General features: G+C 39.6%; 1 protein-coding gene across 2 annotated transcripts; it reads left to right on the top strand.

The window, feature by feature from the left end:
• The first annotated feature begins 836 nt into the window (after window positions 1–836).
• Window positions 837–15,054, top strand: LOC139979168 (uncharacterized). Of its 2 annotated transcripts, none has more exons than XM_071989893.1 (2): window positions 837–1,084; window positions 11,422–15,054. In XM_071989893.1, exons 1-2 carry the CDS (start codon window positions 853–855, stop codon window positions 13,245–13,247), a joined length of 2,058 nt encoding a protein of 685 aa, XP_071845994.1. In that variant the 5' UTR covers window positions 837–852; the 3' UTR covers window positions 13,248–15,054. The 2 variants fall into 2 exon arrangements, with proteins under 2 accessions (XP_071845994.1, XP_071846003.1); XM_071989902.1 differs by lacking the exon at window positions 837–1,084 and adding an exon at window positions 6,004–6,480 and having other exon boundaries at window positions 11,422–15,046.
• Window positions 15,055–16,201: the final 1,147 nt, after the last annotated feature.

Raw genomic sequence — 16,201 nt, 5'->3', positions numbered from 1 at the left:
TTAGGAAAGGGGACGTTATTACCACAGTATGCATGTGTCATAGTATGCATGTGCCTTCCAAAGTATGCATGTGCCTTCCAATCATAAGGTCCCCAGTTCGAGTCACTCCAAGATTGTCGTCCAGTTACAGAGTTGTTGATAATTGACAATTCATAATCATGGACGTTAAATATGAATGTAAGAGACTGGCTTCGGTCAGCTTGCGGCTTTGATATAGCCAATGAGGCTTCTTCGCGAGTACCTGCTTGCAGGAGGATCTAAAATACATCCAATACATATATATACATACTGTTTATGGTGGGCCAGTTACCATGGACGACGGTTGGGGAGTATATAGCCTCGCTCACTCCACCTGACTAATGACAAACTGTACAGTGCTATACTGCGTGTATGCTGTAACCTCCATATGCCAGTTCCTTTCTTTTTGCCAGTTTTCCTTTTGCTCATCAGCCTTTCACAGTGTTATTCAAAGTGACTGCCTCTTCTTTCTTTTGCTTGTTTGTTTTCTCCTTTTCATTTTCATGTAAAGAAGCTGTAATTCTTTGCAGGTTTGTCCTCCTACACACACTTGACAAGTGACTCAGGGCTTTTAGGTTTGGGAGTAAACATACCCGGAGATGCTCCATTTGGTTTTCTGCTTAAAATATACAAGACCTTTAGAAGTTCGGAATGGACACCAATGTTACTTTATCCGCATAAGGCTTCTCTTTTTCTTTGTTTTTTCTCTTATTCTGTGGAGAGTAAACATGCATCAGTCGTGTCTGTGGAAATATTGTAACAACGACCACGCATACTCTGCATGTATACTATAGACGTTTGGAACGCGGACACACAGTTTGCGAAACTTTTGGGATGGAAAATTTTACTGTAAGAAACCGGTCGTTACTTAATTTCGCTTTAAAGAGTATGTTCTTATGCGGTGGTATCTATTTTGCAGTCTGGAATTCAATTAAACCGCCACTGAGGCAACGAGACACCTTGCTAATTTCCTCATCACCTCCTGGGAAGAGTTATCACCATGGAAATCGTGACAGAACTCAGGGAATAGTACACATGACAAGAGATGGTGATGTTTTTTCTACAGGTAAAATAATTAACCTTTATCCAAGCAGGGAGTTGTTAGGGTGCTAGCTCAAGTATATCAACTAAGTGAATGAAATGTTGACTTATCGATAATAAAGAATGTGATGTTGGTACTTGCTTAAGCGTTGGAACTTGCTTAAGCGTTGGAACGTGTGGGGTGGGAGGGACACTGTCACCCCCCCTCCATTATGGAAACTAGGGATATATGTATATATTTCTGTCCCCTCACTTTTTCAAGAAGGGATGCAATTCACGGTATAATGCTAACCCATTCAGTTGGATCATGGGCGCATATCATGGTGGGGGACAGCGGGACGCTTCCCCACCAACTTTTTCAGTGGTGGGGACATGATATACCGTGTCCCCACCAATTTTTCTTGACCAAATGCTGCATTTCAAATTGTATTAAACTTTTAGTTTGAGTTGAGGTTTCATGGTAGTGATGGTACTGTGAGACCTATGAGCTTTCTAAGATGAATATTTACGGGCATGTAGGAGCAGCATTCATATAAGTGGATGTAACTTAATTTATCACTAGTTCTCATATTATTATATTTATCCACAGTTGTTTAATATAGGACGGAAATCGCATTTGCGGCAGTCTATAATTGTTTTCTGGGAGAGGACCCCAGACCCATCGTATACAAAAGTCTACTTGGATTAGTTGTCCTCTTATTTTTTTTTTTTTTTCTGCACACGCCCATGTATTTCCCCAAACTAAATTTCTAAGCCATGAAATCTAAAACTTAAGGAGGTTTGTGAGGATCATTGGGTCTGGAAAGTGTTATTTCCGTCGATCTGTGAGGTCATGGGCGGCGATCCGTATTTCCGAGTGGGGGGGGGGGGGGATATGACCTTGTTGACTATCTAAGCGTAGCGCCACCATGAGTTTGCGCGAAGCGTACAAGAAAATTTTGGGATTTACAAACCCTCTAGATGGCCGGAAACGGCACTTACCGAGGTTTCCAAGCGGCATATACCCAACTTTAAAATAAGGATATCATATCCGAAATATCTCATAATCAGGATCCAAAATACTTTTTGTTTAATTTCGGGTGTTATTTTGGGAAAATTGCCCCTGTCAATCTTGTTTCAGGCGCTACGTTAGAATGTTCGAGATCTCTTTTATATTATTCGATGAAGAAAATGGCCTCATGCAGGCTATTATAGGCCTATACACATGCAATACACAATTACACATAGTTACATTCCTAGGTACCGATTGCTAGGGCATCCAGGTGAAACGTGTATTAAGCATTACCCTGGTAATATGAGATTCTCAGCTGTTCGAGGGAACATGTACGTGTGTAGGCCTACTATAGGGCCTATATGAATCATCGAGGTACCTGTAAATGAATCTGGAGAAACTATCACACAGTAAATACGCGCGAACGCGCGTACCATGCATGGAGGGTCATGTGATGTGTTCCAGGACGGTACTAATATTTTACTCTCCCCATTACGCATGATGATTTCACCCAACTAGTACGTAAATGTGTATGCGTGCTTAGAGCAGCAGACGACACCCGTTACCTAGCAATAACCGTGCCTGTAGCCTAACGTGATAGCTATATTCCGGCTGAGCAGCATTAGGCTCTGTTCCATGGAGAATTCCGTGGCTGCACTGAACTAAACTTTGCCCCACAGCACCAAACGCTCACCCTTGAAATACAATTCAGACATCGACATTTCCCGCTGCAAGCCCAATGTATCTGTACCATAGAAATAAAGAGAGGATCTGTACTTGTTCTGTGCCAGCATGTCTAACGTTACCGGTAGCATATTAGCACTATTTCGTAGGCCTGAAGTACCAGTACCTTCTTACGCCGTTACTTCCCATGTTCGATCCGTCTTGGTGCAAATCTTTCACGAAGTCACTAACACTATTTTCGAACTACTACAGAGAAATATCAGTTTGGTACCACCCTGGAACACATCACATGACCCTCCATGCATGGTACGCGCGCCCAATTGACATGAATCTTCCAGATTCATTTACCTCGATGATATGAATACTATGAGGGTGCATATATGTACTACATCAATACCGTGGGCGCAATTATACATTTTGTTGTTATATGGCCAATGAAGCCTACAGTCAACTATTCTTGCTTTATAAAGACGCTTTACTTGAAAAGATCGCACTGCGTTTATGGTAGGCGAGAAATGAAGATAAAAAAGAGCCGTACATTCACGATGATGCATAAATGTAGGCATGAAAATATTCTTATCCCTGGCATTTGGTGGGGGGATATGGTGTATTACATCCCCTCCACCCATTTTCATGGGGGGATATATCCCCCCATCCCCCCCAGGATCGCCGCCCATGTGTGAGGTATATTTGCCAAAAATGTATTGTACGCAACGCGCCAACATATTATGGTCGCGCACCGCTTATAGTATCAGAGAACAGACACGCGTCCCCCACCATTATCCAAGACTGATCTGCGCCCATGAGTTGGATAATTGGTAAGGAGTGAGCAACCGCGGAACCAGGCAATCAGGCAACTGATAAACTCATGTAACTCATGACTCTACTTTTTAGCTGTTTTTCTCTAAACTTTTGACACGAAAGGGGAAATTTTCGATGAAAAACTGACATTCGTACAGTTTAGAAAAAAGGCGAAATTTTGATATCAAATAGTTGATACTTTCAAGGTACCACCTCGGCCACCGTAGCATACATCTACAAAACTAAGTTACTTGTGGTGACTCAACAGCTCAAACTCCACCGGTTTTCCGCCCCCCTAACATATTTTAAAAACTGCCTACGTCACTGATTTAGGATATTTCGTATACAGGCATTGCCTCATGGACGATATTTGGAATATCCAACTGTCGCACTTTAGTTTATCTAGGCCTATTCATTTATTCCTGTGATTGTGCATGACCTAAAAGTTGAAATATTTCAGTCAAAATTGACCTTTAATCAGTGATATTTACCACGTTTTCCTTGCCAATATATCTCGCGATTCTTATACTTCACCGTACAAAACTTCGTATGATTTTGAATACTCCAAAAAAAGAATGCCTAATAGAACTACCGTCATATATGCGTAGGAGCCCAATTTGAATGGGTGGGGGGGGGGGGGGGGTGCTGTAACGACTTGCCCGAAAAATATAACCAAAATTTTTCGAGCGTTCCACATGATAATGTGCATATCATATAGGCATGCATCGGTTTTTACATCGCATGCCAATAACATACAATCATTTTCCGTCTTATTACCCTTCCATATTGGTTATAATTATTGGGGAAGTCGTTACAATATTAAAAGTAATACTAATATAAGTTTAACCACTGAAAAACACATTGCATATTATCTTTCTTTCAGTAGGTGCCCGAAAAGTTATCAGCATATTGAACGAATTTTCACAAAAATATTTGGCTGGGGTGGTGTGGGGGAGGGGGAGGGGGCTAATAAGTTTGTGAAATGAGTGCCAGTGGGTATACAAATATATCGAAAATAGTTCAGAACAAAAGTGCAGTCGCGAAAGATTGGGTGTCCGACTGACACTGACCGTATCGTTGATGAGTATCGCGAGGGTGGGGGGGGGAGGGGTACAAGACAGCAGTCGGAATTTTCTGGCTTCAAAACCCATCTAGTTGGATTTTCAGCCACTACCCCCCCCCCACCTCCCCATCCAATCATCATGCCTTAGCTACGTCCCTGTCACCACTTCTGTTATTTAAGCACAGAAATATTCTACTCTATCATAACATACATCATAACATAAACATAATCATAATCATAACATACATCAACATATTCTACTCTGTTAGTTGGAAGTACCATCTCAATCTGGCGGTTACCTATATTTCGATTGGCTTAATTCTGCCACTTATTCATGTAATTCATATAGTAGAATGGGTCTATGGTATCATCGTGGCAGCTCTTCTTTCCTATATATTATACAAATATTTGATCTATCCTTGAAATCGACGATACTTACCTGTCTCTAGTCTACTTCTGCACTTTCCTCATCTACCTATAACCGACACACAGAGACTCCACTCCGTCACTCAATCCTCCGAATTCAGAATCTACCATCCATAAGTTTAACCTATATAGGCGTTTCCTATAAGTGTTTTTGAATGTGGTACATTTCTTAAGTTTTTCTTACCTTGTGTCACTTGCCAGGTATCACCATCCACGATGTAAGGGGACTGGGGTGGGATGGGGGGGGGACTGAGAATGTCCCAGTTAAAGTGTTTGATTATAATGATCAGCACCATAAGTGGATCGCGAGATTCTTCTAGACTACCTCCAACCCCCCACTCCCGCCCCCAGAAAATATCTACAATTTTATATTGATATAATGTTTTGACAACCAAGCATCGTTAGATGATTCATTTTTGGTAAACATGAATTCACACTGTTTCCAGTATTGACACATACACTGAAAAAGGCTCTGTTTTATCGAATGTTGTTACCACGCATGCATGAGACCATTATTATTTATAGGCGATATTTCCATCGACTTAGTACATACTCACTTCGTCACATGCCAAGGTTGCTAGGGAATAAACAGATGTTTTCAAACCACTTGCAATCCCCCTTACTAGTTTACACCAACAGTAAACGTATATTTGATCTTCTTCGACGTCGAAGCATTAAAATAAAATGATGATAAACCATTGCAAAAGGAATAATAATAAGAAAAAAACCCAGATTAACCCTTCTAATGTTTTATTCAATAATCGTAGTACAGTGGGCTACACGTATACCGCTATAAATCCTTGAAGAGGGTCGGATTTGCTTTCTTTGTGTATGGTCGTATGGAGACTTAATCTACAAAAAGTCCCATCGCAAAACTCCTACTCAAAACAGATAGCTCTTTTGAATGTGCCGATACAAGTACTGTGATAAGATACTTCCATGCATCATTTAATACGGATAAATGAGTGTTTCGTGTCAACAAAGGGGTGCGTCGTTAAATTGCGCGTATACAGGTGGTTTGCTGTGCATAAACTTCAGATGCAGACCAGACCAGTATAATGCCGAAAGGAATCCTTATGTAGAGGGGACTAACACACGCTGGACTGGAGAATTCGTTGAGAATTAGTTACGATTCACAACTCCTCGTTGGACTGCCTTTCCAAAACGTTCAGAAGTCAAACTGACCTATACTTCGTGTTAAAAGTTAATTACATACTAGAACATTCCGAGATGGCAAGACTATATCACCATAGTATTGATCTCAAGGATTTGTTTTTGTGTTTGTTGTTCCTCTGCGGTGTTCTCTACCTAACAATCTTGGAACGACCAACATTATTGCCTCTTAACCACGAAGGTTCCTTCTTGCATGGAGGGAAAATTAATCGCCAAGAAAAACACGCTAAACTGAATAGCATAACAAGAATGATAAGTGCCAGTGAACTAACAGTCGTTGCAGGTAATTTATATATTTATTTAACTTTTGACAGAAGGGTAAAACTCGGTTAGCTAGAATGCTAATCTCCCCCCGATGCCCATAAAAGTAAAACTAAGGTAAACAAATAGCCAAAAACTAAAGCAAGAAAGAAAAAGCAACAGAATATAAAGATGAAGGAAAACGAAGTAGAAAAAAAATGATGCGACTGTGGGCTTTATGAAAATTTGAGCTTTGAAGATATTAACATCGTTTCGTTAACATTCATTACTGAATTCATTACCATTGGTTTTGTTTATACACCACTCTTTTTATGTTAGAAACATCTTCCTCCGTATCTTCATGTTTAGTTCCTGAATATTAGTATCGAATAAATATAATGTTGTGTCATCCGCGTACATGCCTATACAAGACAGTGGTGTAGGCTTAGGGCCACTGTGTCATTAAGAGAAAGTTGTACTTGCAAGAGGTGTCAATGGGTTTAAGAATGCTTTGGACAAGGTTAAGCATTCTAATCGGGTCTGAGTGTTTGTGTCTTCAGTTTTTTCTCTCTCTCTATAGAGTCCTTGATGGGGACTTAAGTGTCCCTCCTGATCCTTTTTTTTTACATTTTTAAACTAAACTAAACTAAGAAAGATGCGAAATAGTAATGGCCCAAGAATTGAACCCTGTTGTGGCACCCTGCAGAGGCCACTTCCATTGCATAACGGAACATAGCGCTCATGGCACTCCGTGAGGGTCTTTAACTGTGTAGCGCAAGAGCCATTTTGTGTGTGTTTTGACCTGTATCTTCTCATGTGTATTTAGTCAATCATATTGGACCATCCATATTTTGAAAGCTTAAACGGTTAGCTTTCAGGTGGTGTATGCCTTAATCCATATATTTCGGTAACCTTACGCCAATTTTAAATGAAATTTTTTTTTTTAGGACATTTTCAATGAGAGTACACTTGGAAACCAGTGGCGGAGCGTCCATACAGTCGGGGGGGGGGGGGGGGGCGATGCCCCCTGACGGACTCAAATGGACTGCTGGCGCCCTTTTCAGCTCTTTACCACTTTTTACTCATTCGCGATTATTGACTTTTTTATTGCGCTCTCATCTACCTATATTGACATTTGTCACATTTTGTTGGTGTAATTTCGCGATGACACCTATTTATTCTTCGTTTATCTGCAAATTAGCAAGGCCGGAAAGGGTCATTTCTGGCGATCTAGGGAGTATCTTTACTCAGAAAAATTCTGTATACGCTACGCGCCAACCGGCGGTGGCGCTCCGCTTAGATAATGTCGAAATTGCCCTATACAGACCATTCTCGCCCCTCCTGACCAATATCCCTAGCTCCGCCACTGTTGGAAACCCTAGTTTTTCCGCACTGTGGGGGCTATTTGGCACCGTAACTTTTGTATGCGAAGTCCTATAATCCCAGTTCAAACGGTGAATTAAACTATGAATATTCGGTAAAAAGAAGAAACTTTGTCTATGTACGTATACTTTGCACCCTTTCTGTATAAGGTATGTTCCGAACCATTTGAGTGTGTTATCGCGGAAAAGCCATACATATGTCACATTTGTTACAAGATATTTGTGATTAGGCCTATAGCAAGATCAAAGACTTTTCGAAGTTGAACAAAGACGGCTCTATACTGTATCCATTGTCGTTAGTTTCCATCCATTTATCAATAATCTTAATGAGGGTAGTTTCGCATGAATGATTCTCTCTAAAACCAGACTGGGCAATTCGTAGTAAGTTTTCAAGGTACTTTGTGAAAGTTGTATTTTCTCAAGTCTGATAATCTGGTAATACCGGTATAGAATGGATATGGGTCTATAGTTTGAGATGTTAAGCTTGGAATTATTTTTGAAGATTGACCTAACTTTCGCTTTTTTTCCCCATTTCGTAGGGAATATACATGACATCTAATAGGTGTTGTTTAGAATTATATGAGTCAAGCTACCAACGATCTATTCGACAGAGTATTTGAGAACAAAGGCACTGAATCCATCTTGACCAGTGGCTTAACGAGAATTAATTGCTTTTCAATGGCTTATAAGAACAAAATCCTCGGATAATATACGGAATATTAAATTCTACAGCAGCTGGTCTTTTGGAAGATACGTACGACTTATAACATTTTCCAAATAATGTGAGGTGTTGAACACATTTTCGTCATAATACTGTCAAGCAATTGAGATAAACAAATTGATAAAGGTATTTGATGCGATCTTGTTCCTCCAAAGTCGCCATGGTCTTTAAAAACTTAATGGCATGTATTTTAGATCCTCTTGCAATCAGGAACTCGCGAAGAAGCCTCATTGGCTTATCAAAGTCGCAATCTGACCGAAGTCAGTCTCTTACATTCATATTTAACGTCCATGATTATGAATTGTCAATTGTCAACAACTCTGTAACTGGATGACATACATTAATCTTGGAGTGACTCGAACCGGGGACCGTATGAGTGAAAGGCACCGGCGGTAACCACTGAGCTAACACTCCTAAAAGTTTTTAAAGATATTAATGATCGACTAGCGGTTGCTGATTTAACAAATGCATCTTCCTTGATGATCGTAGTCATACAGATTTTTGCGCGAAACACTTCTTTAGTCTCAACAACCAAGACAGTAATGCTTTACTTATAAAGACAACCATAATTCGTTATATGTTCTAATGTAGCTCTTTTAAGGTTTGCAAATAAAGGTATGAAAAAAAAAAGGCACCGGCGGAAACCACTGAGCTAACTCTCCTATAGGTGTTATAAGGTGATAGTGAACTTACTGGTTAGGTAAGACCCACATTAAAAAGACGTTATGTATATGGGGACATTCGGCCGTGTAGCAAGCGAGAGAGAGAGGAAGAGAGACGTAGAAGAAGTAGGGGGGGGGGGGTGGATGCCGGGTGCCTAAATTATCACCCAAAGTAGACGAATAAATTGTAGAAGGCGAGGGGGTATAGCTAGTACACAGACTGTGGGAGCCCAAAATTAGAAATGAAGGTTCTTTAACGATAGGAATTTTGAGATGAATAAACCTACGCACTTTATCCTGGCTTGCACTTTAGCAGATTTCCTCTTTGGAAAAGAAAAACAGGTTGATAATCCAACTTGTTTATCTATCAGGCATCTCTTCGCCAGAATACCAATCATGCTGTTCTATATAGTAAAGACAGTCCGACGGCGGATGGAATTCGCTTTTAGAATAACCGTTTCTCTCAAATTACATAACAGAATCCCTGATCAATCAACCGCTACATTACGATTGTTGAAAGAGGTTTATAGATGCCAAATAATGGCAGAAACACAATGTACGTCGTAATCGGTATTGTATACTTAACATCCCAAGCCCTGATCTTGTGTAGTAGAGATACACTTCCAAGAGGCCCGTGTATGGCAAGCCATGTGGGACAAACACCGCATAATATATCCGCGTATTAATTCGAATATATACGCGTATTAATTGAATATACATGTGTTGTACATGCGTATAGTTTCGCTTTTTGAAGCGATCTCGCAAGCCCGCCAAAATATTTATCGTTGATATATTTACACAGCAAGAGCGGAAGTGTGTTTTCGTGTACATTCGAATTAATCCGTGCATAAATTGGATTTAATCCCCATATGTATTCTATTTAATACGTGTATATATTCGAATTAATACGTGTCTATATTCGAATTAATACGTGTATATATTCGAATTAATATGCGGATATATTTAAGCCATATGATTGGCTAATAATATACGCGTATAAATTCCAATTAATACGCTGATATATTATGCGGTGTTTGTCCCACATGGCTTGCTATACCCGTGATATATACTCACGTATCGTAACACCGTCATGTCCATATACGCTTAGTAGGCGCGTATAGCGAGGAAATTGCCAAGGGGAGAGCGAAGCCTGTCGGCAAACTGTCTAAGCGTATCGCCACTATGTGTTGGCGCGAAGCGTAAAAGAAAAGTTTGGCCGAAAATGCCTCCCAGATAAAATACAATTTTATAGTAAATGTAATTACATAAGTTAGTTTACGTTTACGCGATGTGATGAATATCAACCAATTTTTAGCGGGTTACAAAAAAAAAAAAAAAAAAAAAAAACAGTGTTCACAAAAGTACTTGCCTTCAGATTCCGATCCCCTCCTCCATCCGCCCGCCCAACCCCCATATTAATATTACAAGATAATCCGGCGTGTTACCGTAAAACGGGGTAACGTTGGCACCCGGGGTAATATTGGCAGTTAAGGGGTTTTATTAAATTGACCGACTGCCCTCTATTTTCGACAGTGTTTCAATATTGTGATTTCGTGTGATGTTTGGGGGTATAAAGGGTAGAACATTTTGCCAACATGATTATTATGATAGATACTATTTGAAATAATTTGTAAACAATTGAAATTAGGAAATAATGTGCTAATTTGCATAAATATTGTGCAAGCTCCCATTGCCGCTCTAAGTATTATTTTTGGTTTTGAGAGTTTTTCTTCGAATCCCAGCCCCCTCAATGTCCAAAAAATTGATTGAATATTTTTTTATTTTTTTTATACTATTGATTTAGTACTGTATATACCTGCCAAAGTTGCCCCAAATGTAAAAATCATTTTTTGGGGTTTACTTATCACATAAGTTTTAAGAACACCACATATTTACATCAAATTTGATCTATATAAATATCTAAGAATGCCAATGTTCATTTTTAACATAAGAAACGTGTTTTTTTTTATTATTATACTCTTTATTTATTCGACAAATAAGCCTAAAACCAGCCAAAGTTACCCCTTTTTACGGTACATTGTACCGCTAGTTGTTCCGATTCCTCCAATGATATTCTGTGATCGTGCAGGCAAATATATATACAATGATTTCTCTCTTATTTTCTGAAATTTTTTAAAAACACCAGTGACTATTATTTTTAACTAATATTTATCATATTAATTTGAGGTTGATGTTATGATTTGTTTTTTATTGCACAGATACTGTTGCCGATCATCAAGTGGAAACCACGAGTACCGGTGGTTTGCTAATGGCAAACTGTCCAAACGGCTGGTCGTTAGAGGTCATTAAAAAAGGTGACGCAGATAATCCACCCTCTCAAGTATGTCGTAATGACAATTCTAACGCGTGGGTTTGCGGTCCAGGATTTGATAAACTAGCCGGTCATCCATATTGCAAGAAAGGATCATCGAAATCTATCCTCCAATACCCCATTGCACCCAAATATAGTCAAATCTCAGAAGAGCACCAACTGTTGTTTATTCATATCCCTCTCGCCGGTGGCGACGTCATCGAAACGTCATATCTTTTTGACGATCAAAGACGAGTGACGGGGGGACATCCCTTAGGAGGATACCATAAAATCGACGAATTTGACGCGATTGCCTTTCAAGATTTTTACAAATTCGCCGTAGTCCGTCATCCGTGTTCACGACTGCACTCCGTTTGGAAAGTTTTATCTCAAGAGTGGATTGACCATAAAACTGATAATAATTTGGCGGGCTTTTTCTTTGATGACGTCACCTCGTCGTCATTTGAAGCTTTCATGGAAAGATCTCTTTTTCCCGGCGGAGATGTTCACATTGAAAGTAACGAACATCTTCAAACACAAGTCGGTATGCTTTTCCGTTCCTCGGGAAAATTTGATATGGATCAACTCTTAGTCTTTGAAAGTTGGAACCAGAGTATCCTTGACCTCGGCAGCAGAATAAATATGGACACATCTTCTTTGCAATCTGAAATGATTCAGCTCGATTGTTCTAAACACTACAACCCAGCTAGTTGGGCAAAGTTGACCAATCTTTACGCGATCGATTTTTGTGTTTTAGGTTACTCGATGAATCTTCACGATAGTTCGGAGCTGCAAAACCCAGAGTTAGACTTAACGCCGGATACGCTCGCATCGCGCTATCAAGAATGTACTACAAGACGCCAAAGGGACGATATTACACACAAGATGCGCGCAGACCGCAAAGGCTACCACAGCGACGATATTACCTCCTCTAATAATACGAATTGTGTCATTTATACTTACTTCCAAAAGATTAATGCGATCGCTGAAGAAGAGCGCATTATACAGGCGGCAATCTTACAAATATGGACAGAATCGTGGACATTGGCCGGTTGGAATCCTCGTATACTTAGCGAAGAGGACGCGAAGACACACCCAGATTACCTGAGTCTTCGAGCGAAATTTGAACAGTTACCAACAATAAATAGAAAAGAATACGAAATGTCTTGCTTTTTGAGATACGTCGCCATGGCTACTGTGGGCGGGGGTTGGATGTCCGACTTTGACGTGCTACCATTTCAGTTTCCAGCTTGCTCGCCACCTTTCAAGGATTCATTTACCATCTATGAAGGCATTGTTCCAGCGTTAGTATATGGCACCAGCAACGATTATACTCGTGTGGCGAGATTGATGGGTGAAGTCGAGTGGCAGTCCAATCCAACTTTTATAGCTGTAGGTAAACCTCACGTGTCAGATATGTTATGTTTTGCTCAGTTTTTGTCAGATGGATTAGTAGACATTTTTAGTTTAGTAGAGCAAGTCGAAACCGTATTTCAGGTGCCATTCAGTTGCAATAGTACATCCAAAGAATTCCAGATGAGACGGCCAGATCCCTCACAGTTGCCCATAGCTGTACATTACTCCCATCGCAGTATCTCTGTCATATTGAAAGCAGGAGTATTAACATCTTTGCCCTTAGGACTCAATCAAACTCAAGTCATGTCCATAACAAGAGCGCAAATAATGTCACTATTAAACAAGTTTCTTCACGACACTTGCTTATCCAATCAGTAGTATAGTACTTCGCAATTTTTGTCAGCCATATTGCAATGTGTTGAACATAATTGCGTTCTGTATGAGCAATGTTGCTTTTGCTTGTTGTAGTTTTTGAGCAATTTTCTTGGATGGAAAGGATGATTGGGTTGGGAGGGGATGTGGGGTGGGGTGATGTACATAAATACATAAACTAGCATTCATTTTAAATATTTTGTTATAATATAAATCGAATATATTTTTTACATTTTAAATACATTTTAAATTTTATTAAGTGGAGTGTTTGTATGAAGTTTAAAATGAAATAAAGGGTAGAGGGATGGGGGGGGGGGTGATCCCAAACTCTCCTCGCCAGTCGGGCGTGCGGCAATGATTCAGTCCGAGGAAAATGGTTCAGTCGAGGATCTATTACTTATATACAGGTTACATTGCCTCTCCCTTTGATGCTCACATGAAGTATTTATAAGCATAACCTTGCGTTCCAGCTTCTAATATAGCTCAGAAGTTGTGGTCTAACTATGCACCAGTATGGATCACTTGGCGTCTATAAATTATTTACTTCTCTCTGGGGTACACGGCTTCAATGATTCCAGGGCAGCACCCATACTTATAAAATACTTGATTCGCCTCTACAAGGTCTTTCTATATGATTTCGGCCCCTATATCTAAATCAGTCCGGGATGCGGGGGGGGGGGGGGTCGGATTTCCCCTCATTCCACCACGTCCCATGCGCGCACCACTGTAGGAGTGTTAGCTCAGTGGTTAACGCCGGTGCCTTTCAATCATAAGGTCCCGAGTTCGAGTCACTCCAAGATTAATGTATATTTCGTCCAGTTACAGAGTTGTTGACAATTTACAATTCATAATCGTGGACGTCTAATATGAATCTAAGAGACTGACATTGGTCAGCTTGCGGTTATGATAAGCCAAATGATGGCTTCTTTGCGAGTTTCTGCTCGCAGGAGGATCTAAAAATACATACATACACACACACACCCATATACATACATACACACATATTATAAATATGCAAATGATATTTAGATTCAAATGATGTCAAATTTATTCAAAATTAAAACGGTATGAACAAACTGAACTTGTACTATCAATCAGTTTGACCACGCGACCTACCAGTTAATGATATGTCAGGTTACAATTATAAATCAATTTTTTTTAAGGGAGGCGTGGGTGGAAATAATATCCTGAGTAAAGCTAGCGGGAGAACATATCCCCAGATGCCATCACATATCCCCCACTGTGATCCAACTTCTTTCAGTATAGTTGAGGGTTTACCCAGTCAAAATAGGTTACATTCAATCAATCACATATCGAGTTAGGAGCAAAATATTAAGATGGCGATTTCCAACTAGCAGTTTGGAATATTTTTCTTTTCAATATAAGTTTCAGAAATATTTGTCACTAGAAAATCCTTGAAAAATCCTGATTTGTAACGCTTTTGGAAATCTTGGTACTAAAATCTGTTTACTAGTGAAGTTTTTTTTATTTCAAAAAATGAGAATACTATAGTCTCAAATTTCAAAATAACACAATTTTCCGATATTAAGTTTGGAACTGCATTGAGCACTTCAAGGGGAAGTGTCTGTATTCAGCTATGTCGTCTCGTTAACTTTAAATCTGTCCTTATTCTGTCATGTTACGACGACATTCTCAAAACATAGACTTTCGTACACCGGAATTAAGCTTAACATCTCACCCCCCCTCCCCATCCCCCAAGGTACTATCTTCTCTTTTTCCTTGATTTTACTTCTTTTAATTTACATATATATTTTTAAAATAAAAATGTTGATTTATCAGAATGTTACGAGTAATTTATCTCAAGATTTATGACTTTTTTTTTCTATGACGAAATTTGTTTTATTTTTTTTTATATATTTTTCCTCGCAATTTCGACTTCTTATCCCCAAAGTTCGACGAGTTTCTTAAATAATGTCAAATTTTCTCATTGGCATGGAATATATCTTGGTAGTTCGTCTGTTTCATGTCCAGTATAATTTCAAAACTTTATCGAATTATAGGGAATTTCTACTAAATATCCTTAAAAAAAGAAAGAAAAAAAAAAAAAGATTCAAGCAATAATGAATTGATTGTCTGGCTGTCCGTTCGCTAGCTGAACGATCGAATAACGTCGTGGACTGCATTCCTAGGATTAAAAAAAGAGGTTCGGGATAGTGGCATAGGCTCCTGGTCCGCTCAGACTCTCCCCCCCCCCCTCCTACGTCGCAATCATACGCTTATGATTTATAACATAAGTTACTTTGCATTCATAAATGCCTAAACAAACTTCCTGTATACTGGACCAGTCTCGAATGCGATTCGAGACTGGTCGAGTGTATAGAGAGGAGAATTGCTTCAGGATCGAAATGTTAGACAAACACTGGTTTGTTGCCGTGGCAATCATGACGTCATAATTAAAAGAAATGAAGACATGCAATGAGTATATGCAAATATGTTTATGGGCAAAGAAATTTTCCAAATTGCAAAGAACACTGTACAGTATATATAGCCTACTTTCAATCAGTTACAGCAGTAGTACTGTATATGTTTTCACACACACAGAGTCTCAATACACACTGTACGTACTTCTTAAATCATCCAGCTAAATACTTCGAGTAACATGAATGACTTAGGGATTCATTTTGAGCTTAATTTTGGGCTAGAGTCAATGTCAGCACCCTTATCGAGGTGCTTCAACGAAGAACCGAAGCGTAAAGCGTCCAATGTTGACACTAGTAACAGTAGAAACCTTGTTGCTAAGCCTAACAATAACGTTAGCACTACTACTACTAGCAGTAATGACATTACTGACCAGGGACTAGGCCTAACGATCTTTCAGACTCGCAATAACACTGCGGTTACTACAAAAACACCTGTCGAACAATGGAGCTCGGAACCTCTTCAAAAACTGCTCATTCTCAGGTCCAGTAAACGTTTATTTGAACGGTTCATGTACCGAC

The sequence above is a fragment of the Apostichopus japonicus genome, chromosome 2 (assembly GCF_037975245.1).
Source record: "Apostichopus japonicus isolate 1M-3 chromosome 2, ASM3797524v1, whole genome shotgun sequence".
NCBI lineage: Eukaryota > Metazoa > Echinodermata > Holothuroidea > Aspidochirotida > Stichopodidae > Apostichopus > Apostichopus japonicus.
The sequence above is the reverse complement of the archived record's forward strand: the minus strand, read 5'-3'. Positions and strand labels throughout refer to the sequence as shown.